The 27,712-nt window shown below is 38.8% G+C and overlaps 1 protein-coding gene across 1 annotated transcript; it reads left to right on the top strand.

Annotated features, from left to right (window-relative positions):
* Positions 1-27,712, top strand: LOC147404598 (NADH dehydrogenase [ubiquinone] iron-sulfur protein 4, mitochondrial-like). The gene is made up of 5 exons (XM_086440628.1): positions 1-229; positions 16,092-16,180; positions 18,500-18,629; positions 23,304-23,333; positions 27,396-27,712. The coding sequence occupies exons 1-5, from the start codon at positions 71-73 to the stop codon at positions 27,453-27,455; spliced, it is 468 nt and encodes a 155-aa protein (XP_086296754.1). The 5' UTR covers positions 1-70; the 3' UTR covers positions 27,456-27,712.

Consider the following 27,712-nt stretch of genomic DNA (forward strand, 5'->3'; position numbering starts at 1 on the left):
TTCCAGTAACATTAGAGGGGTTATTTTTAAAGGATTCCGTCGGGGGAAGCTTTTAGAGTTCAACTTCAAGATGGCAATCTTTCTGCAACGGAGCTTAAGCTCTGCTCGTCTTCTTCGATCAACATTCCTCTCTTCTTCGAGATTGTTCTCTTCAGATGCATTGGTGGAGATCAAACCTGGAGAGATCGGGATCGTTTCGGGAATTCCAGAAGAACATCTCCGAAGAAGGGTATATTCTTCTTCCTTGCTAATAAATTTTCCCCAAATTGTATCTCATTTTCTCATTTAGTGGTTAATATTCTGAGCTTTTTGTTTCAGAGCCATGGGGATAAGACTTTCGATTAGAAAATTGGTTTATTTAATTGAATTAAGAATTTTCCATCCGAAGTTCTTGTTATAATCATCTTCAATCTGACAAATTTGTGTTGCTCCAATGGTACTTTTTGATGTTGAAATGTTGGGCTAACAAGGAAACATGTTTATAGATAGATGTCTTACTAACTAGTAATGAACCTTGAACGTCCAAAGTTTAAAATTCTTCCCTCAATCTCTCAAATGAGCAATTTAACGAACACCTTGGACCCAAAAACAGGAAGCTTTGGTACCATGTGTTCTGGCTTCAAATAATTGTTTCCTATAAGCAATAGGAGAACCTAAGGTAAGGATCGTGTTCAAATCAAAGTGAAGGAAATATGGAGAAATAAGGAAAATCACACACACAAGCAACATACTGCCAAATGAACTAAAACGACAATCAATCCAATAAGATAGAAATTAGAAGATTAAGAGCTGATCTCCCTCAATCTGATGTGAAAAACCGAAATCACTTACCCAAATCTACCAAAATCTCCATCAAGGTTAAGCTACAACATGCAACTACACATTCAACTTCATTATCACTGAACTAATCAATAACTAGATGGAAAGCTAATCATTGTGCACCTCTGGGTTCTTCTAGAAAGAAAAAGAGAGCTCGTAATGAATCCTAACTCCAAAAAATAAAAAACAATCTCACATACCTCTTCTACCCCATACTGATATATTTGAAATACTTATATGTTGTGAGTAAAGCTTATTTTCTCATGTTACACTTACAAAGATGAAAACAAAGAGGCATATATATGGGAAAAGGTTGCTGAGCTTGAACCATATCAATAAAGAGATGGCACGTGGTTCTAGTTAAGTAGATAGCGAATTAGGGTTACATAATCCTGGTACAAAGCTTGATATCATTTGATTTTGTTTCTTTGTAACTTGAGGGAAAAAACCCCAGGAATGATATTGAAGAGAAAAATTATGATTTTATTCAAAAAGGAGAAATGAAGAAAAGAAAAGAGTGGGGAGATAACCACTCACCTTAGATCTGGTGATGGGAGAAGAAACCTATCCAAACGAAAAAAATCCATCCTTATCAAAAAAAGCAAAAAGATATTGGAAAGAAATCACCTTCTTCTCCACATTTTCTCTTTTCGATTTCATTTTTAGGGTTTCTTGTTCTCCTTCTTTTCTTAAGTTATAAAGAGATTGACATGCGATCAAACAAAATACGTTCTGAACCCAAAAACCTTCATTTCATCAACCCTGATTCCATCTCTGGTTAACTTGCATCTATGTGGCATATCTTCATTGGTGTGATCCAGGTTCAACTTGATCCCTATATGTATGGGGAAAGGATGCATGGACTAAAAGAACATTTAGAGCTTGGGCTGAGCTCCTCATTTGGCCCTTGTGGATTGCCACATAGTCTAAGTGACACTTCAGCCATATAGATTCTATGGTCTAGAGGTTTGAAAAAACAAAAAAAAAAAAACCAAACAAATCTTTTTTGGGACCAGATCTTGCCTTTGAAAATGGACAGCTACTGAACTCCCAAGTTAAAGATTAAATCCAATGTTGAAAAAGAAATGTCTTTTTTTTTTTTCATTTTTTTATAAGAAAACTGAATTATATTAAAAAGAGAGAAACAGACTGGTTGAGATAACCAGCCAACATACAAGAGTTAGGTTACAACTAAAAAGCTAGTAACGGAATTAATTAGAACATAAGGACTCCCACTTAAATACTAACTCATTAAAAAACACCCCTTTGAAGTCCGAATCCAATTTGCTCCAAAAGAATAAGAACCCTAACACCTCCAAAATCAAATCTTAGAATTCCAAAATATGCCCATTGTTGTCTGGTCAAGCTTGAGAGTCAATTCTGCCAATTCCCTTTTCATTTTTTTTGGAATCTTATAAAATTTAGATTCAACATTCGTGTGGCACCTGATCATATTTTTGGGTGCCACATGGACATATGGTCCATGTAGATAGGTAGTCCTTGGGTCCATATAACCCCATCCCATATGTGCGTGTATATATATGAGATGAAACACAAGCTACTAAAGCTAAGAATGGAGCCATTATGCAATCTCACAGTTGGGAAAATTAGACTCTCGATGGGGGTGCTACTTATCACATGTGACTGCTTTGATCTTTGTAGCTCAAATGAGTCATGTGTTGTTCAATTTTGTTGGGTTATCACTCAAGTAGCAAAAATGGTTAAAGTTAGCATATATGGTCTAGAATGTTCAAAGCCTTAGATTAAAATGTTTGACTTGTGTGCTATTTCACTTTCCAAACTAGACTCAAGTGGTTACACATAAGGCTAGATGGAGCTGTCAAGATTTTAAAGGGTAAGTCGACTGTTGGATGGAAGGCTTATGGAGTCCATGTTGTTGACTTGAACAAGTTGCTAAAGAAGAATTTGAGAATAATTATGTCAAGTCTCTTTGTGAGAGCTTGGCAGGAATTTATATTAATTACGAAGGTCAAATTACAGAAAGGTCCTTATAAATAAGAATTAAATAAAAGACTAGAAAATAACTATATCAACAAACTAAATTATTTCCAATACTCCCCCTCAAGCTGGGGAGAATATATCAACTAAACCCAGCTTGACAAGGTGAGAATTAGTGATAGACGGACAAATAGACTTCATAAGCATATCGGCAAGTTGATCTAAAGAAGGAACGAAAACTGTCTAAAGGTCACCAGATCGAACTTTCTCCCTGAGAAAGTGAATATCAACCTCAATGTGCTTAGTTCTTTCATGAAGAACAGAGTTAGAAGCAAGCATAATAGCAGACTTGTTGTCACATAGCAGAGTAGAAGGACTAGAAACAGGAAAGCCCAACTCTGTCAGTAAAGACCGAAGCCAAGTTATTTCACATGTATCAAGGGCCATATCACGATACTAGCTTTAGCAGAAGAATGAGATACCACATTCTGTTTCTTACTTTTCCATGAGATAAGATTATTACCATAAAAGGTACAAAAATCAGAGGTAGATCTCTTATCTGTAAGAGAGCCAGCATAATTAGCATCTGTAAAATAAGACAAATGCGGCTGAACAGTGGAAGAGTAGAAAAGGCCAAGACCAGGATGTGACTTCAAGTAGCGAAGAATGCGATAAATTGCATCAAGATGAGATGTACACAGAGTATGCATGAACTGACTGACCACACTGATTGCAAAGGATAAATCCGGTCTAGTGTTAGTTAGATAAATCAGGCGACCTACAAGTCTCTGATAAGAGGAGGGATCTGATAAAAGATCACCAGAATCAGCACGAAGATGATGATTCTGATCCATAGGAGAGGAAGCAGGACGACTGCCAAACATCCCAGTGTCTTGAAGAAGATCTAATGTGTATTTACGCTGAGACAACGATATACCACGACTAGAATGAGCCACTTCTATCCCTAAGAAGTACTTGAGTGGATCTAAGTCTTTAATCTCAAAAACATGACCTAATAGCGTCTTAACCTTGTCAATCCACTTTACATCATTTTCAGTTACAATGATATCATCTACATAGACCAAAACAATGGTGCAACGACCATCTACTCCTCGACGAACAAAGTAAGTATGATTTGAGTGACATCTAGAAAACTCCATAGAAAGAATAACCTCAGAAAAATGCTGAAACCAGGCTCGCGGGGACTGCTTTAGGCCATACAAAGACTTAAGAAGGCGGCATACCTTCCCAGAATACTCTCCCTGGAGACGAAACCCTGGAGGAGGGTCCATATAAATAACCTTAGTCAAATCACCATTCGGAAAGACATTTTTTACATCAAGTTGGTGAAGTGACTAGGAGTTACAGGCAACGAAGGAGATAAGAAGGCGAATAGTGGAGAGTTTGGTGACAGGAGCAAACGTGGTACCAAAATCTTTTCCTGGGGTCTGTGTAAATCCCTTAGTAACAAGTTGTGCCTTATACCGATCAACCGTACCATCTGCGAGATATTTCACTGTGAAAATCCATTTACAACCAACAGTTCATGCCCCAGACGGAAGAGAAACAAGTTCCTAGGTATTATTGGTTTGCAAAGCATCCATTTCCGCAGTCATAGCTTTTGTCCACTGTGGGTCTCTTAATGCCTCTGAGACAAACCAAGGAATCCAAATAGAATCAATTGCGGTAAGGTAAGCCTGATAAGAGGAAGAAAGACCCTGATAGAAAACAAATTGGGCAATAGGATGATCAGTAACACACTTCCGCTTACCTTTGCGTAGGGCAATAGGTAAGTGAGAGTCAGAAATAGACGGAATAAGAACAAGTATATGTGTGGAGGTAGAAGAGGGTATACCTGAATCCAAGGAAGAGGTTGGCAAGGGTGTAGAGGGGTGAGTGTGGCGAGTGTAGACTTGAAACGGCAGCGAAGGCAGAGGAAAAACTGGGGAAGGTAGTACAATAAGAGAAGAGTCCTACAAAATAGAAGTAGCATGATAGAATGGAACATTTTCAAAGAAGGTAACATCAAAGAGTGTGGAAGATATGGCGAGAAACTGGATCATAACACCGATACCCCTTTGACATAGAAGAATAACCCAAAAAAGTGAATTGAATGGCTTTGTCATCCAATTTTGTACGATTGGGGGTTTTGTTCTGAACAAAACACGTGCACCCAAAGACACGAGGTGGAATAGGGAAAAGAATGCTATTAGGTTGAAGGACATGAAGGGGCACTTGCTTCCCCAAGGTGCGACTTGGAACACGATTAAGAAGAAAAGTCTCAGTAAGGACTGCCATATTCCAAAATGACTTTGGAACATGCATTCTGCGAATAAGACAACGGACAATGTTCATGAGGTGGCGATTTTTGCGTTCCGCCACCCCGTTCTGTTCAGGAGTATAAGGACAAGTCAACTGGTGAAGCATACCATTCTCATGAAGATGGGAACGAATACCATCAGATATATATTCCCCCCCCCCCCAATTATCAGACCTAAGGGATTTAATAGTGATATTGTACTGAGTTTGAATCATTTTAAGAAAGTTAACAAAAATTGAGAGTACCTCAGATCGTGCACGCATCAGATAAACCCAAGTGCAATGAGAGAGTCATCTATAAATGTAATATAATAGTGATGACCATTAAAAGCAGTAACAGGGGAAGGTCCTCACATATCATAATGAACTAAATCAAATATTGCATTAAATCGATGCATACGTGGAATATAAGAAGTATGTGTGTGTTTAGAAAGTTCACACACAGAACATTGAAATTTATGTCCACTACAAGTAGTTTTTAAAGCAGGAAATAAGGAACATAAATGTTGAAAATTGGCATGTCCTAAGCTAGCATACCATGAATTTAGAGTATGTGATGTAAAAATGTGACTGCCAGATGATGGAAGCATGGAAGCCGGAGCAGCACTAGGCTGAGATCCAATCACGTACAACCCATCCCTCTCATACCCTTTGCCAAAAATCCTCTTCGAAGTCAGGTCCTGAAAAATGCAATGAGTAGGAAAAAAGATAACTGAGCAATTATGAGATTTAGTAATACTGTTAACAGACAAAAGATTAAGAGATAGGTGAAGGACATGAAACACAGAATCAAGGGAAAGCCCAGAGGATAAAGAGATAGTACCCTTACTGTAGATAGGTGTAAGAGATCCATCAGCAAGGCAAACTTCCCTATGGGTGGTGGAAAAAGTAGAAGAAGTAAAGTGGCTAGACGCACCGGTTATGTGATCAGAGGCACCAGAATCAATAACTCATGTCAGAGGAGCAGAGCTAGACTGAGTGACATTGAATGCAAATGATGTACTTGGAGGCGTAATACCTGAGGTCCAGTCGAAGAGGGTTTAGTGTGAGCTTGAAGCTGATCCCGGACAATAGTGACAATCTAAGTCTGTAGTTGTTGCAAGTCAATCGTACTAAGTGAAGATGGATCAGTAGATGAGGACTCCACTGTAGCAGCACGAGGAGTAATCTGTCCCAAAGATGAAGTGGAGGAAGATCGTAGTATCAGATGAGGATAAAGCTGAAAGCAACGAGCCTTTTCATGACCAGTCTTCCCATAATGACTACAAGTAAGGCCACTCCCCTTACCACGACCACGGCTACCACGGCCACCATTCCCTGATCCAGGGGTACGGTGGTTAGAGAAACTTGAGTTGGCAACTAAGGCCATCTGATCTGTAGCTGGAGCAGAAAGAATGCCAGGGGCCTGAGGAGGAGGAATACAACGGCGACACTCATCACTGTCAATGGTTGCAAATATCTCAAACAAAGACGTTAAAGGAGTAGTGTTGAGGATTTGTGTGCGAAGTGCCTCAAATTCTGGACGGAGACCCATAAAAAATTGATAGGTTTGATGTTGAGCAATCCGCTTGACAACATAATCGGCTGTCTTGGAAGACAATTCAGCCATAGACTCATAGTGAGAAAGTTCTTCCCAACGTGACTGAAGGTATCCAAAGTAATCAGCTACACTCTGAGTCCCTTGAGTAGCCTAGGCAATGTCTCGATAAAGTTCATAAATCCTCGAGTCATTCCAAGAATGTGCATATGTCCGAGTAAGCGCTGACCATAAAGATGAAACTGTTTCATGGTACATGAACATGGTATAAATGCGCTGCTCCATGGAATTAAACAGCCACCCAAGGATAGTGCAATTGTCGATCTCTCATGATTCAAATTTAGGATCAGTTAGGGGTGATTTAGTAACAGTCTTAGAGAGCAAACCAGATTTTCCTCTACTTTCGAGAAAGAGCCGTACAGATCGAGACCATGACTAGAAGTTTCGACCATCAAGAAGAGCAATAGTAATACGTTGAGCGGAAGAGGTAGACCCACGGACTGAAGTGGAAGTTGTAATTCCTTATTCCAAAGACATTATTTGGTTTGAAGGGAGATCTGAAGAAATTGGTACCCTCAATGCAATCGCAAAGTACAGATAACAGTCCTACTGCTGTTGTGTCACGGTCCTATTCTTTCGAAGCGAGGTCGTGCGGCGCAAGGGGGTCAAATCCACTTGCAAGCCTGTAAAATGATCGTACACCATACACACGTAGCAAGCAAACAAGTAAAAGAGGCAAAGCCCGGAGGCAACTTTGTTGATATAATATTTGATTACATGGTGCAACGCGTTACAAAAGCAATAGATGCGTTACAAGCAAATGATGATCCTATGACACGCGGGACTTCCACGGAGCTGGGCTTCAAGGGCTTCAACAACGTGGGTGTAGGCCGGGGATTGGGATGGCACTGACACCCTTCCTACAAAGTGTATGCTAAGTCTTTCCTAGGTTTCCAGAAGGAAACATCAAAAGTGGAGGCCGGTCATACTCCCTTATTACGAAAATGTCACTAAGCTAACAAGGATGCCCTGGCACGGGGCTGACATGTACCCTAAGCTAACAGATATGCCCTGGTACGGGAGCTGACATGGCTTCATAACGAGCCTTACATAGTATTACATGGGTGCTCCCAGGTGACTCCGGGGCGAGCTACACCTAAACTCTAGGTGTCAGAGTACATGGCCGTTACAGTCTCCCCCACCTATTCTGCAGACGTCCTCGTCACATTGTCCCTGACGAACTCTTCAATCTTCTGCTTGAATGGTTGTAGGTTCTCTGCTCTTTCCCAGGTGGCTTCACATTCTGGCAAGTTTTTCCATGTGACAAAGTACTCCATGTGCTACTGCTTGCTTGAACTGCTGCTGACTTGACGCTCGGCGAGAACTTGGTCGACAACACGTTCCGGCTGGATTGTTGAACGAGAAGGTGAACGTGTTGGAATGCTGCGTGCTGGATCTGCATGGAATGGCTTGAGACAGCTGGCATGGAAGACAGGGTGGATGTTGCGTAACCAGTGCGGTAACTTCAGCTTGTAGGAGACCTTGCCAACTCGAGAGAGGATGAGCATTGGACCTTCATAACGCTGTAGTAGTCCCCTGTGTGCTTGCTGTACTCGGTTGAACCTTCTCAACTGATCTGTCTTGAGTAGAACTAAGTCACCAACTTTGAAACGATTTGGTCGACGATGTTCATCAGCCCATTTCTTCATCCGCTTCGACGCTTTTTCAAGGTAAGATTTGGCAATTTCATTGTTGTCTTGCCAAAACTTAGCAAACCTGTACGCCCTTAGACACTGTCCCTAATATCCTGAAACAATAGTATGAGGAGTTAAAGGTTGTTGGCCAGTAATAAGTTCAAAAGGACTCTTGTTGGAGGAAGAGCTCTTCTGAAAGTTGAAACAGAACTGTGTGACATCAAGTAGATTCGCCCAATCCTTTTGGTTGGCAGTGACAAAATGCCTGAGATACTCCTCCAACATAGCATTAAATCTTTCAGTCTGCCCATCTGTTTGAGGATGTTCGCTGGTCGAAAAGTCAAGCTGAGACCCCAGTAATCTGAACAATTCGGTCCAGAACTTCCCTGTAAATCTTGAATCTCTGTCGCTGACAATGTTCTTGGGCACACCCCAATACTTGATGACATGCTTGAGGAACAAGTGTGCTGTTTCTTCTGCTGAGCAATATGTCGAGGTCGGTATAAATGTAGCATATTTGGAGAAACGGTCCACAACCACAAGGATGGACCCATACTCTGCAACCTTCGGCAAACTTGAAACAAAGTCCATAGAAACACTTTCCCAAGGCCTTTGGGGGACTGGAAGCGGTTCCAGTAGCCCGATAGGTTTGTCGCGCTCGATCTTGTCTTGCTGGCAAATGAGGCAGGTCCTCACATAGTCTAACACATTATCATGGATGTTCGGCCAGTAGTATCCTCGCTCCAAGAGAGCTAATGTGCGGCGCCAGCCCAGATGGCCAGCCCATGGAGTGTCATGACACTCTCTCATTAGTTCTCGTCTTAGCCCGTCCGCACGTGGAACAAACATGCGGCTCTTGGTGGTGTATAACAACCCATCACGAATCCAAAAACGGCGTGCTTTCCCCTTCTGTACCATATCCAATATGGCCTTTGCTTGGGGATCACTGTTCAAACCATCATAATTCTCTGTTGTAAAGTACTGGTAACCTGAGAAACTTGTCGCTGAAGTGCTGTTATCTCTGCTTTGCGACTCAAGGCATCGGCCACGCTGTTGTTCTTTCCTGGCTTGTAATCCAAGGCCAAGTCAAACTCTGCGAGGAATTCTTGCCAACGACCCTGTTTCGGTGTCAACTTCTTCTGAGTTAGGAAATGGCTCACTGCCACACTATCAGTCTTCACATGAACTTGTGACCCCAACAGATAATGTCTCCAAACTCTCAAACAGTGGACGACAGCTAACAACTCTTTCTCCTGTGCGGTATAGCGTCTCTCAGCATCATTGAGTTTCCGACTTTCATAAGCAAGCGGATGCCCATCCTGTAACAACACTCTTCCAATAGCAAAGTCAGATGCATCTGTCTGAACTTCAAACGGCTTTGTGATGTCGGGTAGAGCTAAGACTGGGTCTTGCATAACAGCAAGCTTGAGGTCTTCAAACGCCTCATGACACTTGTCCGACCAGGACCAAGTGTGATCTTTCTTCAACAGGTCTGTGAGAGGTGCGGCTCTTTTGGAATAACCTTGGACGAAACGTCTATAATAGTTCACAAGACCGAGGAATGACCTGAGTTCTGTGATAGTAGAAGGGATTTTCCATTCATCAATAACTCGCACTTTCTCCATGTCCATCCGGATCTGTCCATTACCCACTACGTGGCCAAGAAACATAATCTGCTCTTGAGCGAATGAACACTTCTCTAGCTTAACATACAATTGATTGTCGCGAAGCACTTGGAATACCTTGCGTAAATGTTGAACGTGCTCTTCGAGGGTAGAACTGTATACTACGATATCATCAAGATATACCACAACAAACTTGTCGAGGTACGGTCTGAAGAGGTCGTTCATCAAGGTGCAGAATGTCGCAGGTGCGTTCGTAAGGCCGAAGGGCATGACTAAGAACTCATAAGCACCATACCTGGTAGAACAGGTAGTTTTCGGCTCATCTCCATCTGCAACCCGTACTTGATAGTACCCTGATCTCAAATCCAACTTGGAAAAGTACTTGGCTGCCCCAAGTTGATCAAACAAATCGGCAATCAGTGGAATCGGATACTTATTCTTGACGGTAACCTTGTTTAGCGCTCGGTAGTCTACACAAAGTCGTAATGACCCATCATGCTTCTTTTGGAATAAAACAGGCGCCCCATAAGGTACCTTCGAAGGTCTGATAAATCCAGACTCCAGAAGTCCATCAAGTTGCTTGCGTAGCTCAACTAGTTCCGGAGGACTCATCCTGTATGGCCCCTTTGCAGGGGGCTTGGCACCAGGTATTAGTTCGATTTGATGATCAATCGGCCTACGTGGCGGTAGGGTCTTCGGAAGCTCTTCCGGCATAACATCATCAAATTCAGTCAAAACCTGTTTTACCAATGGGGGTTGAACTATGGTCCTGATCATCAGGTTCAACTCGCAAGGTAGCAAGAAACGTTTGCTCACCTTTCTTCAACCCTTTCTTCAGCTGAACGGCTGAGATTATCTTTCCCTTTTCTTTACCTGTAGAGAGAGGAATGAAGCTTGGACTTTCACCTAGCAAGCCCAAAGTGTTGGCAAATGGCATCGGAATGGCCCTGTTCTGTCGCAGAAAGTCCATCCCAATGATAACTCGGAACTCATCGAGTAGAACTGCGAGAAGATCTACCTTACCCTTCCATGGACCTATCTTGAAGGCCACGGACTTGGCCGACCCTTGTATAGGAGTGGCCTCGGAGTTAACAGCTTTCATACAGCTTGAATCCTTTTCGAGCCGGATATTGAGGCGTTTCGCCTCAGCAGGGGCAATGAAGCTATGTGTAGCTCCCGTATCAACCATTGCCTGGGTGGTCTTACCACCAATCTCCACATCAACATACATGAGACCCTTACGCTGACGGATCGTCTTAGTCTCAGAGGTCTGTTTCATTGCATTCAACAGATGCATAGCTCCCATATGAGAAGATTCATCCTCATCTTTCTCACTTGAACTCTCATGACTAGGGTCACTCTGGGAAGCTAACAATGCGTTCAACTTGCTTCTTTGCGGGCAATTGAACGTCTTATGAGGACCACCACACAAGTAACACTGAATCTTGTTGCGGTGATTGTTGGACTGGGTACCTGTGTTCTTCGAAGGGGAGGAATCCCGGTGGGATCTCCTGCTTGGACTGTGTCTAGATCCTCCATTTTTACCTTTGGAAGACCCATGGGTACGTTCACTCTGTGAAGAGTGCCCTTTCAACTGATTGGATACCTTCTTTCTATTCCCATCCACGGGAGAATAGTCTGTCAACCGCTCAGCTGCGGCGATAGCAGTCGTGAGGTCTTGCACACGTTGCCTCTGTAGTTCTGTCTGAACCCAAGGCTTAAACCCTTCTGTAAACGAGAACAGCTTGTCTTTCTCTGACATATCACGGATATCAAGCATCAAGGCGGAAAACTGCTTGACATAGTCGTGTACGGTACCAGTATGTTGCAGTTGCCTCAACTTTCTGCGGGCAATGAACTCCACATTCTCGGGTAGGAACTGATTTTTCAGCTCCCTTTTGAGGTCTTCCCATGTATCAATGGAGCATTGGCCACTCTCCATCTCGGTGTACTTCGTTTGCCACCATAGCTTAGCGTCACCTGGATACATAGAAGCAGTTGTTACTTTTACCTCTTCTGAATCCGGACGAGCTGCACGGAAATACTGTTCCATATCAAACAGGAAATTCTAGAGCTCTTTCGCATCGTGTGCACTACTGAAGGCGCGTGGCTCGGGGACTCGCAAGCTCGAGGGAGAAGCTTCACTACCGGTAGGCCGCTCGTTACCAACGGCTCTTACCAGGAGGCCTACCTTAGTAGTGAGCTCCGTAATCTGTTCCTGTAACGTGGCTATGGATCCTCAGGTATCTTCCTCGAGGTCAGTCATTCTGACTCTGAATGTCTCGATTCTTTCCTCCAGCGTGTTCTGTCAATCATCTATTCGCGTAATACCATCAACTATACTGGAGAGCATGGCTATCTTCTCCTCCAATACCTCAATGCGTTCCTTGTTTGTACGTGGTGCTGGTGTGTTTGGAGCAGGTTGGTCCGCGGTACTAGTAGTTCCTCTTGCCATCGTTCGCGTGAACTAAATGGAATCTCGGGGGAATAGCTAGGGGGGAAACCAATTGTGCTCAAACAACTGTAGCTCTGATACCAACTGTCACGGCCCTATTCTTTCGAAGCGAGGTCGTGCGGCGCAAGGGGGTCAAATCCACTTGCAAGCCTGTAAAATGATCGTACACTACACACACGTAGCAAGCAAACAAGTAAACTAGGTAACACGAGGCAAAGTCCGGAGGCAACTTTGTTGATATAATATTGATTACACGGTGCAACGCGTTACAAAAGCAATAGATGCGTTACAAGAAAATGATGATCCTATGACACGCGGGACTTCCACGGAACTGGGCTTCAAGGGCTTCAAACAACGTGGGTGTAGGCCGGGGATTGGGATAGCACTGACACCCTTCCTACAAAGTGTATGCTAAGTCTTTCCCAGGTTTCCAGAAGGAAACATCAAAAGTGGAGGCCGGTCATACTCCCTTATTACGAAAATGTCACTAAGCTAACAAGGATGCCCTGGCACGGGGCTGACATGTACCCTAAGCTAACAGATATGCCCTGGTACGGGGGCTGACATGGCTTCATAACGAGCCTTACATAGTATTACATGGGTGCTCCCGGGTGACTCCGGGGCGAGCTACACCTAAACTCTAGGTGTCAGAGTACATGGCTGTTACACGTTGGCAACCCACACAATAAATCGAAGCAACTCAAATAGCAGAGAAGTGTTCAAACTGCTGTCAAACACTATTACACACTATTGTCGAGCTCTAGTACAACCAGTTATGTAACGTGAGGCTCAACTAGTGTGTAACTACTGTTGTACTTCTCCACAAGATACAACAGATTTATCGTAGGACCAAAACGGAGGTGCTAGGGCTTTCGTATGACCAAAACGAAGCAACTACACCTGTTGCTGAACTAAAACGATGATGCTAGGCTGTTGCAGGACCAAAAAACGACTCAGCTATGACTGTTGTTGAACCACAAGGTCCAACAGATCTGTATCACTGAACCAAAATAGAGTTGTGAGGGCTGTAGGGCTGTCGTAGGACCAAGATAGAGCAGCTGTGACTGTCGCAGGGCCAAACCGAAGGTGGTAGGGTTGTCGTAGGGCCAAACAGAAGCTCTTAGGGTTGTCACAGAGTTAATCCGAAGCAGTGATGGCTATCGTAGAACCAAAAAACGATGCATTTGCTACTATCGCAGAACCACAACGAAGTTATGAGATCTGTAGAGCTGTCGTAGAATCAAAACGAAGTATTTACAATTGTCGCTGAATTGAAACGAAGGTGTTAGGGCTGACGTAGTGTTATCAGGACCCAAAAAACGAAATAGTAACTTCTCGTCTTGTTCCAGGTTGTCACAGGATTCGATAATGGTGGCTATTGCAGCATGTGATAAAATAAAAAAATAAAAAACCCCCGAAAGGGAGAAGGTCGGATGAGATTGACTCTAGGTTAAGGTTTAGCGAGTAAAGAGAAGAAAGAGAGGAAGGAGAAAATTCCTTGGCTCTGATACCAAGAAGAATTTGAGAATAATTGTGTGAAGTCTCTTTGTGAGAGCTTGGCAGGAATTTATATTAATTACAAAGGTCAAATTACAGAAAGGTCTTTATAAATAAGAATAAAATAAAAGACTAGAAAATAACTATATCAATAAACTAAATTATTTCCAATAGCTAAAACCATTATAACCCAAGTAGCAAAAGTGGTTAAAGTTGGCATATAAGGCATGTAATGTCCAAAGCTTTTGATTGAAAAATGTGAGAATGTTTGACTTGTGTTAGACTTTAAAAATATCTCTATTTCACTTTTCAAACTAGACTCAAGTGGCCATACATAAGGCAAGATGGAGTTCCCAAAATTTTGAAGTGTACTTTGACTGTTATGGATGGAAGGCTTATGGACTCCGGGTTGTTAACTTGAACAAGTTGCTAAGACCTATAATGGTTGATAATACACTTAGTGAGCCTTTGATTCGGTTATGACATCGAGGGAAGGGCCATAGGAGTGAGAGGCATGTGGAAATGTTTGTAATAAGGAAACTATTCTAATGAAACAAAATTTGGTGATAAGGAGTTTTATAGGCAATGCATTTACGAAAAATATCATGAGAAAAGTTTCAAGGTTGGGAATCATACGAGCAAAAGTATCCGTGATTATGTTTATTAGAGTGTGACATAGAATTTATGCTGGGTGGATAAAGTGCTGGATTTCATGTGGAGTGTTATGTCGTCGGCATGTACTGATAAAACTAAAGGGAAAACTTAGAACACAACAATATGGGCTAGCATGTTTTGGTGGAGCTGAATGCTGCGTTGTGAAAAATTGTGTTCATATATGAGCGTAGCAGTGATGAGGATGTTGATCTGGAAGGATGGTATACTAGAAATACACAATTAGAAATGAGTATATTGGACAGAAAACTAACAATAGTTCAATTAGTAGATAAATTAAGAGAAAGCTGTTTGAGATGGTTTGGTCATGTTTAAAGAAGACTAATAACATTGCAAATGAGGATGTTGTGATGCAACTATGCAAGGGTGGTAAGATTTGGAAAGAAGAAATTAAAAGTGAGTGTATTGAAGGAAAAATAGGAATAGTTTCAATAGTAGATAGCATTAGAGAAAGCCCTTTGAGGTGGTTTATCATGTCCAAAGAATACCAGTAACATTCCAAATGAAAAGGAGGGATTTGGTACAAGTTGAGGGCTTTGAAAAGAGCAATAGGAAGACCAAAAATGATATGGATGTCATAAGAAAATATTATGTTGGAATATGAAAAACGAGAATATTGATTAGTGCAAGACTTGTCTACCTATCATATTTGATAAACTATGGTTTCATGTTTTGAAATATTAAAGCATGGGTTGAAACACTTCAATGGTCTCAAGCATGAGGCGTAAGTCTCACGACTACACCTTCCTAAGAGAACTCTATACTAGAATATAAAATGGATATATAGGAAATTTAAGAAAATATTGTAATTTTTTAAATACAGATATATTTTATATTTGGGGGGAGGGGGGTACTGGAGGTCTCGAAGTGATATTTCTTGTTGCTGTTATTAAACTAACATTTTTTATTATTATTGTTCAACTATGAGTTATGCTGGAGAAAAAACAAAAGAAGGAAATAAATGGATGTTTTTAATGACTACCAGCAGCAGATGCACTCATGGGACGTGTCCTCAACACCAGGCCTTAGTCATAAAGGGCTTGAGGTGCCTTTTCTAAAGCTCTAGTGGATGAGGTGTATGCTCACAAGCATTTTCACTTTTTTTTTTCCTTTAATTATCAGTCGGGCATTTAGAGAAAGCATCTCCTTGTGAGAAGACTGTAAAGCATAAGCCTTCAATGCTTTCCAAGACACCGTCATTGCCCTTTGTGCACCAAAACATTTTAATTGTTCATTAACATGTATCTTTGAAATTATGCTGTACATACGCATTCTTAGTTCATTTGATTTTATGTTAGAATTCCAGATATTTTTTTCAACTTTTATGGTCATTCAGATATTATTTTCCACTAGAATCACACTAAGTTATTTTATACCCAGTCTATATTTGCTGTTATCACTAAGTCTTTGCAGTGACTTACTTTTCCCTCTTTCCCCTTCACTTGATTATTTGACTGTGTTTGGATTATCCGGTGAACAAACCCCTCTTTACCATATTTTCTCCTATTTGTCAGGTTGTAATTTACTCACCTGCCCGAACTGCAACCCAACAAGGTTCAGGAAAACTTGGAAGGTGGAAAATCAATTTTATGTCAACCCAGAAGTATGTTACGTTATCTGTCTTTTGTTGTTTTCTATTTCGATTAGTTGTAGAGGGTGAGCCTCTCAGTCCATGAACTCTGGTTTTGTATTACCATCAAATTTTCCATATAGGTGTTGAGTGTCATGGGAACTTATTGTGAATTTGTGATGGATATACAGGTTTCTCTCTTGTCGGCAATGCTCCTTTATAGCTTTGTTTATGAATTAATACTTCTAGGAAAAAGTATCTATTATCTTAAACATGTTTTTTATTCATTGATTACTGCATAACTTGACTCCGTCTAACACATTTGCAACCAGATTAATTGATTTGTACAACAATTATATACTATTTGTCTTATTGTTTAGAGATGATGCAAAATTAATCGGTCCATGTGTATGCCACATGGATTGAACATGAGTGAGGTGGCAAAACATACTCAATGCTTGGGGGGGCTGGGTTGGAGGCCAAGAGATTGTTGTGATCCGTGTGATTGCACATTCGGCATCTTTTATCTAAGAAATTCATCGCATTATGCGTCTTTGGATGAGAGGGGCATTCTAGACATTTCATACTGATTTGCCTATAAATAAGTTATTAAGGCAATAAAGGAAGGGGGCTAGTATTCCTTACCTTATCCCTCGCATGGGATCCTCTACTCTTGTTCACTCATCCTTTCTCTCCCTCTATCCAATGGAATCTCTCATTGTCCTTCGTTTTGTCCCATTTGACTTATACTACCCCCCTTACGATCATCTTATTAGTATAGGCAGGGTGTCAGATCCTTCTCACCTTTATACTCTCCATGCCTTCACATAAAGGCCATATCCACTCCAAAAGCACAGTTATACTTTTATCTCTACCATTTATGAGTTATGATATTATTAGCATCTGTTATTTTATATCATAGTCAAGGGTTAAATATCAAACCTAAGGCAGTGTTTGTTTGCGCTAATTTTCAGCGCTTATTGCTGAAAAAAATTAAATTCATCACTTTTTGTCAAAATAGCGCGTTTGTTTACTCTATATTTTCAGCGCTTATTGCTGAAAATAAGTGAAAAAAATTCAGCACTATTTTGATGCTGAAAAAAAGTGCTGAAGCGGTAAGCACTTCGCCTTTTTTGACACGGACAAGTATGCCCTTCATTTTTTTGAGTATGGACAAGTATGCCCTTATTCTTAAAAGGATATTACCTCTTATATCCCATGGATAGGTATATAAGCACCCCACAAATTAATAAACCTACACCATGGCTAAATTATTTTATTTTATATGGGTTAAAAGTTTTGGAATGAGTTGATTTTTGGTGAGAATGATCTCCTCATTAGTATATAAGCACCCCACAAATTAATAAACCCACATCATGGCTACATTATTTTGTCTTATATGGGTTAAAAGTTTTGGAATAAGTTGATTTTTGATGAGGATAATCTCTACAATAAGGAGATCATCCTCACAAAAAATCAGCACATCCTGAAACTTCTAACCCTATCAAAACAAGTTCAAGATTCATAAATCGTCCCTTTTTTTTTTTTTTTGAAAATTATTTTTGACGAGTTAGAAATTTCAAAATGGATTGATTTTTGGTGAGGATGATTTTTAGACCATATAAACCAGCTTCAACAATGTGCAACAAACATGATTCAGCATCTAAACAAACAACTTTTTCAGCACTTAAATTTAGTGCTTATAAGTTTTAGCGCTTAATGCTATTCAGCACTTATTTTTTTCAGTTTAACAAACAGCACCTAAGTTGAAAAATATTAAGAAATCCCGCATTCAGATAACCGCACTATGCCATCAAAGAGTTGTGAACCTCATTTTCAAAAGTTTTGGATTTTTTTATTTTTTTTGCTTTTTAAGTTTTTCTAGGGAATTTTAAAACGAAAAATATGAATTTAAAAGTTTAGAAACTTAAAGTTTGTCATAAATAAATTTTAGATCTTTTAGAACTCTCACATTGTTTTCACTTTACAAAGGAGATAAAATAATTAATTGTGAGATAACTAATTTCATAAAAACAAACAGGATTTCGACCTGTTTCTGAAAATCTTAGAGAACTTCTGAGAATTTGAAAATATTTACAAATTATTAGAGGGTCATTGTTCTAGTGGCTTGGGGATAATTTAGCATGATTGGATGTCACACTTGATTTGCCTCAATGCATGGCATTAATTGTAAATTAATCTCAATCTATTGATCGAAGAAGTATTATTTTCTTATAGCAACTATAAGCTTTGCTTTTCTTTTGTTGTTGTTTGATCGGTTTGTACTACAATTGTTGAATATTAATTACTTGTGATAAAAGTGTTTTGAATCATTGACTTGCACATTTGCAGGTGGGAAAATCCATTGATGGGTTGGACATCAACTGGGGACCCATATGCTAATGTTGGTGATGCAGGATTTGATTTTGACAGTGAAGAAGCTGCTAAGGCTTTTGCTAAGAAACATGGGTGGGACTATGTGGTATGTGTCTCTTAATATTTAAAATTTTGTATGGAAGTTTGTTGTTCAAGACAATTAGTCGTGTCACGTTTGAATGTTTCTAATATGTGCTTCTTTGTGCCAAAGCATTACTTTTTAATTTGCTTCACTCACACATACACATTCAACATGTCCAAACAATTACCAATGAACTTCTTGGCTATTTAAGAACTAGTGACAATAATAAGGTCAAACTGGTTTCATTAAGTTGTAATCAAGGTTTTATATTTCAATTTTGGAGTTAACTTCAGTTAGGCTGGAAATGAAAAAAAAAAATTCTTTGAATTATTTGTCTAATTTAGGTATATTGGAAAAATAATGACAATATTGTCTAAATATGTATTGAAATTTTAGGAAATGATTGTTACTTATTACGTGTTACCTAAAATAAAGGAATAATATAGTAGGCATGAAGTGCCAACTTAGCTAAGTTGGTGAGATATGTGGAGTGTTGTGCTAGATTTTAGGATGATGTATTGTAATAAGGTGTACTGCAATACACCAAATCGTTCCCTATGAGGATTAGGATAATATGGATCCAATTAGATTATAAGAGATAGAAGTTATCTCTTTTTAGAATTTGTTTCTAGTATTTCTGTATAAATCCTATTTGGGCTCATTGAATTCGTCCAAGAGAAATATATCACTTTCTCTTATTTTACATAGTATTAGAGCAATCCATTGATCTTCTGATCAATATCTAAGATCTAGGTGTCCTCCGATGGGTGGCACCGCCACTGCCCGTCCAGTCTTTCATTTCAGTGTTCTGTTCCACCAAACCATCCACCATCAATGAGTTCAACATTACCACCTTTTCCATTGCTTTGGTTCTCCCTATTCATGGGGTTTCAACATCCATTTATCATTTCTCTCATTCAATTTTGTTGAAATCCCATATGCACCAACATCTATTTTTCTATTATCAATTGATCCCATATGCCCCAACATCTTCCTCTACCTTCCAGTCTGATCCATCTATTAAACACTTTATTAAACAGTTCATGTGCCAAGAACCAGCAACCACTAAGAAGAAAGAAGGGAAAATCAAGAGTTACTGCTGCAATCGTCTATCCTACACCATCATCACATGCCCTTGCTAATGGATTGTCCTCCATGATCTACCATCATTTTCACCTGATCTGTATGGATCATTGCAAAAACAGTTGCAGAAAAATGTTGTGTTGTGATTCAAACAATGCCCATTATTATGTGCAAGCCCTCAAAGTTGTTGTCTAGTTCAAGAGAGAGAGGAAAGTTTCTTCCCCGGATCTGCAAATTTGCACGTCGAAGGAGAGTTGGATTGCTGCTGCTTGTGGTTGTTTGTTATCGTGATTGATTTCATCTTATTTAAGTGAATGAAATATCATAGTTAGGGGTTTTTGAAACCACGACATCATTTTTCAAGTATCACCTTCTCTTGAAGAAGGAAACCTCCTTATGTTGGGTCTGTGTTTGTTTGCAAATATTGGGTTCACGTTTGATCCCTCAGTCCATCCAAAGTCTAAAACAAACCCATCTCGGCCCATTAGACTAACCCATTGAACCCAACCTCACATGATCCAAATTCAGCCCAAAAATAGATGCCCAAATCAATTATCTCAAATTTCTTTGGTACAGCCCCCAAAACAAAAGGTTTGTGTGTTAATGAATGCCCAAACTAGATCAATGATTGAACCCCCGATGGAGCTGCATTGAGACCATCTAAGACCCAAAAGAGACAGTGGCTAATGACTGAGCCCACGATGGCACCTACATTGATTCTTTTCATAGCCAGATTTTGGCTATTTGATCATGTCTTATTTTTAGGGTTGTTTATCTGATTTGAGTTGATTTGGGGTATCACTATTCTCCTCAACCATATTATCATTAGGGTGTCTTCTTCAGCAACATTCCTTTGGCGATTGAATGCTTTTTCATCAATGATAGTGCTTTTGGAGGCTATTGATTTCGGCAAACTCGCGTTGATCATCGATCACCATAATTTTGAGGGAGGGTGTTAAGAGTATTTGGATGATGTATTGTAATAAGGTGTACTGCGATGCACCAAATCATTCCCTATGAGGATTAAGATAAATATGGTTCGATTAGATTATAAGAGAAAGAGTTTATCTCTTGTTAGAATTTGCTTCTAGTATTTCTATATAAACCATATTAGGGCTCATTGTAATTCATCCAAGTGAAAAAAATCACTTTCTATTATTTTACATGTTGTTCCCACGTCCTAGGTTCAAACCCCCTCTCCTTCACCTTGCTAACCACACTAACCTTTACCCATCTAGGAAGGGGAAAAAGGGCATGAAAAGATAACATAACTTATCAAACTACAATAAAAACTATTTGGAGTAAGGAAGTACCATCAATACGTTCAGTAAATGTAGGCACAAGTAGTTAATTGTTTAAATTAACTGGAATTACACTTCTAAGTATTTATATAACCTGAGGAGATCATAACCACATAAACCTATTTAAGGTTCAAAATTTTCGTTTCATCAAAGAATGGTTCATCCAGGAAATTTCGATAATTGGAATGAATATTTCCGAGGAATGTAAATGTAAATTCCAAGGAGATTCTTGAAAAATTATTATTATTATTATTTTCTTGATTCTTGAGAATTAGAAATAGACACTCCAAGAACAAAGGATCCAAAGTGAGATACATTGAAAAAAGGAAGCACCAAGATTCAAATCTCAGCAAAAAGCGGAGATTTGAAGGACAATAACACTGCCTTTCAAATCTCAGCTTTGTTCAAAGAAACTTTTATTTAACCACCAAGGAAGATGCGAAAAAAACACTAATGAAACTTCTAAGAGGCTCCATTCCTTGCTTCCATGGACCAATAAAGCCAACAGAGAAAGGTAAGCTGCTTACTATCTTTGGTCATTATATATTTTAATTCTGTAGTGTAGGGAGTTCGATAGCTTTTGCACACATATGATTGGTTAATAGGCCCATCGACCAATGAGCATACGGTGTGGATGCACCAAACTGGATGAAAATCGTTGTCAAGGTACTTATCACAAACGAACTCAAGTGGATGTAAGTGTAACTGGAGTATGTTCACTCTGATCCACACAGCACCTCGAAATCATGTCTCAACAAAGAAGCCAAAACAAATGGTGTATGTGCACTACAACTTAATATTGAAAGCGAGGTATTTTGGATGAGATGATAGTAAGTGGGAATATTGATATCTGTTTGATTTGATCACATTTACAAGATGAAGACTTGATAATTCTTGGGTACGATTCGTCAAAGATGTTAAGTCAGGTGGTCCTCCACGGCCTTATACTTGGCCTCAAAGAGAGAGGGGTTGACGTCCATTTGTGGATTGTAGAAAAATTATAGTATGTGCAACCGATAAAGAGTAGGAAGGAGTCATCGTCATAGATGAGGGCATTGAATTAGATGAAAAGTTCAATATTTGATGAGAAGGCAGACAATGCTGGTAAAAATGATGATGATGACAGGGGAGGTGATGGTGGTGGTATGGAAGTAGACACATAGCCTTCAGATTCAGTCATGGAGATGATGTCCTCCATTCATTAAGGGGAAGTGTTTCGATCATGTCACACAATAAATATCATGGTTCTTGAGCTTGGAGGGCTCGTGACAGATTGTAGGGAAACAAGAGATAAGAGAAAGGTACCGATCCACCACAACAAAACATGTCCGTGCGGTTAGCCAGGGCATGGAGTTGATTAATATTGGATTATTGATGTGATCTATACGACCCTAGGGCTCTGATACCATGTTAACCAACCAATTACTCCAAAAGACCGATCTGTTGGAGAAGGAGAGAACTATGAACGTAAAAGGGTCACAGGGCTTAACGAAGAGGAAAGTATACACTCAACAAACTCGGAGTACTGCTTATTGTGACCATTAAGGGTTGGAAAATCTAGTTTTGTTGATAGTATTTGGAAATGGGGGATTTAAACTCCCAATAAAAATACATAGCATGAGAACACATTGATCAAAATTTACTTTTAAACAAAGCTCATATGACATTTTGGTGAAATATCTTGAAGACCCAAGGCTTATGATATTTGTTGTGATGTACCTGAATTTGTGGTCAAACTACTGGAATTTTTGTATTAAAGTTATATTTTATGTTTGTAGAACCAAGATTTTTGACTTGTTTTTTAAATCCTAGATGTGATTGCCTCTAAATTCCAATTAAATTCCTCATCTTTGTTCAAGACTTCCAGCAGTGTGGAATCAAGCTTATTATAAGATGTCTTGGCTAAAATGTTAACACTATATGATCCTCAACACTGAATTTTATCATTACAAGTTTCCAAATATTGAAGATACAGATCAAGAAATTGAATTTCAATTATTTGTGGAAACATATCAATTAGTGGAACCCTTGATAAAAGAAAGAGATGCTGTGTATGAATTACTCACACATTCTTCTGAATTATATGTACCCGTTGGGTTAATTTGGAAAACTGGGTTTTCTTAAGAAGTTGGAAACATAAATTCCTTTTCCCTAATTATCATTTTTTTGGTAGTCATAATTATCATTAGCAGCACAAACTTTGCTTGTGCTGATGCCACATGAATATTTTGTGGTGGTTTTATCTTTCATTTATACTCCAGTGTTGATTCCCATGTTAGACATCTTTCACCTGATTGATTGAGCTGTTGTGCAGGTAAAGAAGCACCATACACCTCTTTTGAAGGTTCGGATTCTTCTCTCACCAACTTACTGATACAATTAATTCTTCTCCATAGAAATTTATTATCATATTAGAATTGCCTTCTCTCTATGAGATCTGTGATTTTGGACTCAAATTGATGTCATTGTTAATATATAATTGAGACAGCAATACAAACTGGTCCGTATAACAAATGTCATTTATTCTTTGGTGACATTACCTCTTAAGATATGCCATTTCATCCTTTCATCCTTATAATATCTTATTTCTTGTAATCTGAAATATTTTGTGCTTTATTTGCTTGTATAATTATTATCGTAACATGTTCCTACTGTACTTTTTTCAACATATATGCTATTATTTATTTTAGCATAGATAATGTAATCATGATGAGGTAGAACTGGGTAGGACATGAAATCACTATAATAAGACACTGTAGTATTAATTTCATTATATTTCCACGAAATATACTGAAATATTTCCATCTCAACAAGATCCACCATAAATTTAGTCTACACCTTTTTGTATATATTTCAATGGAAATCACTATTCATTTAGCAAAATATTTTGGTGAATAATGAATTTCGACCAAAATAATCAAATTTTAGGTATAAAAATGCAATATGTTTCGATGAATAGTAAATTTCGACCAAAATATTATTTAAAAAAAATATTGATAAAAGTTATAAATATAAATGAATTATGATTTATTAGGTTTTTGTATCATCTTATTTTGATGTATTCTATGCATATTAGTATGTTCGTGTAATTATGCAAGCAAGCATCCATGTTTTAATTAATAGGATACATCAATAATTTATTTATACATATCCGAAAATTAAAAATACGATAACAAGTGAATTCAATACCCAAGAATTTCTCCATTTAAGCAAGCGCTTTGTATATTAAAATGTGTAGTTAATGTAACATTGTTATTCTCATTTCTATGCAGAGTATTATTAGTTTTCATTGTTAGACTCTAAAGACTTGCGCATATGTGTAGCATAACTTTTTTATCTTCATTTCCACACTTTATATGTTTATTTACTGTATCATGATGACTTAGTGAGTTTGCTTTAATGCTTATTTTATTAGTTCCCACAGTTTCAATGAAAATTTCCTCACCATTTGTATCATTTCCAAAAATTCTATTATTTGGATATTGATGAAAATATTTCTATAAGATAGTTTCATTTCTTGGCTGACCGAAATAGACACTGAAATGGAAATTTAATAATTGTACGACACCACTTTGTATTTCCAATGGATTGGGAACACTGTATTTTAACTCTTTTTGGTTGGAGAAGCATGGTTAATTCTTTAACAAACTACACTTTCTGTAGAATCAAGGTTAAATACCCTTGTTTTTTCCATTTGTTCCCCTTATATACAAAGAGAAAGACAAAGAAAAAGAACCAAGAGAAAAGGGAGATATAAGGAACAATAATTTCTCTAACCCCGGCATTATTATGAGTATGAGATTAACATAAATGCTGCAAATGGGCTAAAAGAACAAGAAATATAAGAATTTCGCATCATATATTGTACGTCCCAATCCTGGAAAATAGAATTACCTACTGTTTCCCTAATTTTATTACACTTCCTGTCAAGTTGGAGGATTTAATAATTTCCATAACATACTGTACATCCCAATCCTGGAAAGTAGAAATACCTATTTGTGGCCCCGACTATATCACTTTTCCCATCAAGTTGGGAGCATGTTTATCAAATATGCAGAGCCTGGAACACACTTGCGGAAGGTGTGGACTTGGACAATGCTTTAATTAGGAGATCGGCGATTTGATTGGACAACCAATTGTACCATAAGTGGCTGCCATAAGAGTGTCATTCAGCCTTGCCTTAATGATACTGATATCTGGAAAGAGCGAATGGAATACTTCTAAGAAAGAAAATTGGCTCAATGAGATCTGTCGATCAATATGCCTATTAAGGATTGAAGGTGTCCATAATATGTGCCGTCAAATTCCTGGCAAAGGTTCTGCTTGAAAGTTGTTTGGGAATCAAAATTGCCCTCATTCATTTTGTAAAGGATGGCAGCCTAAAACCTCTTAAATGAGTATTGAAAGCTGACCGACAAAGATCAAAACTCAAATTTAATCATACTCTCATCCCTTGGAACATTTCCCACTTATGGTTAGATATAGAACTGATCAAGTGGGTCCTTGTCTCATCTTGATGGTTTACATGAAGGCATTGGTAGACCAATCACTCGTCATCATAAACAAAGCTTTGTCTCAAAAAAATTTGGTCTACCAATTTGATTGCTCCAGTCAATTATGTCTAAAGATATGTCTTCTGCTAATTCATATGCTCTCGATTGTTTTCATATATTCTCTCGCTACTTCAATCCACATGTTTTTCAGGCTTCCTCTCACTCTATCAAAACCATCTCAAGGGACATTTTCTTACTTTATCAACTGTTGAAGTTAATCCTAAATATAGCGAGACCGATCAAAAAAGAAAAGTAGGCATCAATGAGAGGTGACTCTATTTTATTCCCTCTGAATCTATCTCATCTATAAGATATAAAAAAAACAAAAAAACATAGATTTTGGTGCACTACGGCTTCAACTGCTCATAAGCAGCATAATTGACTGGCTTATTCTTTTGTCTCCTCCACTTGGCTCCCCAAAATCTTCTTGAAGGAAAGCGTTACTTTACAGAAGGAGCCGTGCATGGCTACACCTTAGCTAAGTGGTTCTGCATCATTCCCTGTTGCAAAATAAACAATAATCATTAAGGAAAATGTCACTCCTATCTTAACTACTATGCTACTTTCTTTTATGTTCTTGGACTCTTTAGAAGCTTATGTGCAAAGAAACAGATTTCCTTGCTTCCAGATGGAGTCTTCTCTGATGCCATGGTTCCATTACTAGCTATTATAAAGACTGCTCTACTGCAATTTGTTTATTTGAAGAACGCTGAGATCCAATAGCAGTAAATTATAAACTTTGAAGTCAGTGGCCAATAGCAATGTGCCATGTGGTATATGGATGTGTTGTCTGATTCTTGAACTAACAAATCTGTAAGGTGTCCTAAAAAATGAGAAAAGGTCTTCCCACATCAGCCCATCGATTCTGAATTTTTCTCAAGCAAAAATACCAACAAATCAAACCATTGGGGGGTTTGGTTCATGTTTTTTTTAATCTTTTGTTTTTCATTTGGGTGTCAACTGTTTGCTCCATCTTGAATGCACTTAGCTTTTGCACTCCACTTTCGACCGCTGTACAGTTTTTTGTAACATAATTACAGTTAAGGTCCGCTTTGACTGTCGTTTCTTTCAAATTGATTATTACCAAAAACTATTTTGACATAACCGTTTCTTGAAGCATTGTTAGTAAACAAGTAAAATTATTTATTTTTCTGATTTTCTTTCATTCCCACCATCATTGTCATCCACACCAACCTTCGTTTTCCTTCTCCCTTTCACTCTCTCTCTCACACACACACTACCATCGCCACCTATACCTTCTTCTTGCTCTCCCCTTTTCACTCTGGAGATAAATTTTGAGATGTTTTAAAAGAATAATACATCAGGTTTGGATCACCACCCAGATCGAATCGACCTTTTCTTTGGTAAGTGACTCCCACTACCATCCTTTCTCTTTGATTGCCAATACATCAGGTTTGGATCTGATCCACCACTGGATTGGATATTTTTTATTTTTTATTTTGTTTTTGATGTGAGAATAATTAGTGGAGGCTGGCATCTTCACCAGTGGATTGAATATAAATTGCATTCATCGGGATTGTCAATGGATTGGGTTTGGGATCCAATCCACCATCACCACCCTGCTTTATTCCCCTTCTGAGACTCTGAATAGAAGACCCTTCCTCCCCTATGAGACTGTCAATGGACCTGTTTAGGTTCAGTTTTGGATCCAATCCGGTAACTTATATCAAAATTGAATTGGGATGCAAATTTTGTCCAAATCGGATGAAATCAGATGATGAACTTATGTCATGTGGTATTTTCACTGTAGCACATAAGTCTAAGAATTAGGTGCTTCTGTGAATTCTTTCATAACGTATAAGTAATTCTATATAATTTTCTTTTGAGTGCAGGTCAGGGCATATGCAGATAACTTCAAGTGGAAGGGCCCTCCCAAGACTGAAGAAGATTGATTTCAAATCTTTGGGTTGTTGGTGCTTTAGAAGATCTATCAATTCAGATGCAATTATAACAAGGCTTGATTGACCTCTCTTATTGTGCATCTCTTCTTCTGCAAATACATTTAAATAAAATTTATTTTGAGACAGCATCTCTTGCGAGTATGAATATTTTTCTCAAATCTTTGGGATTTTAGTGTTTCAGAGGTGATGTAACAAGATTTTAGTGTTTCCGTATCTCCATCTTTTGCAATAAAATTTTCTTTTGAAAA

Source organism: Akebia trifoliata, chromosome 4, assembly GCF_017979445.1.
Source record: "Akebia trifoliata isolate Shusen 1 chromosome 4, ASM1797944v1, whole genome shotgun sequence".
Lineage (NCBI taxonomy): Eukaryota > Viridiplantae > Streptophyta > Magnoliopsida > Ranunculales > Lardizabalaceae > Akebia > Akebia trifoliata.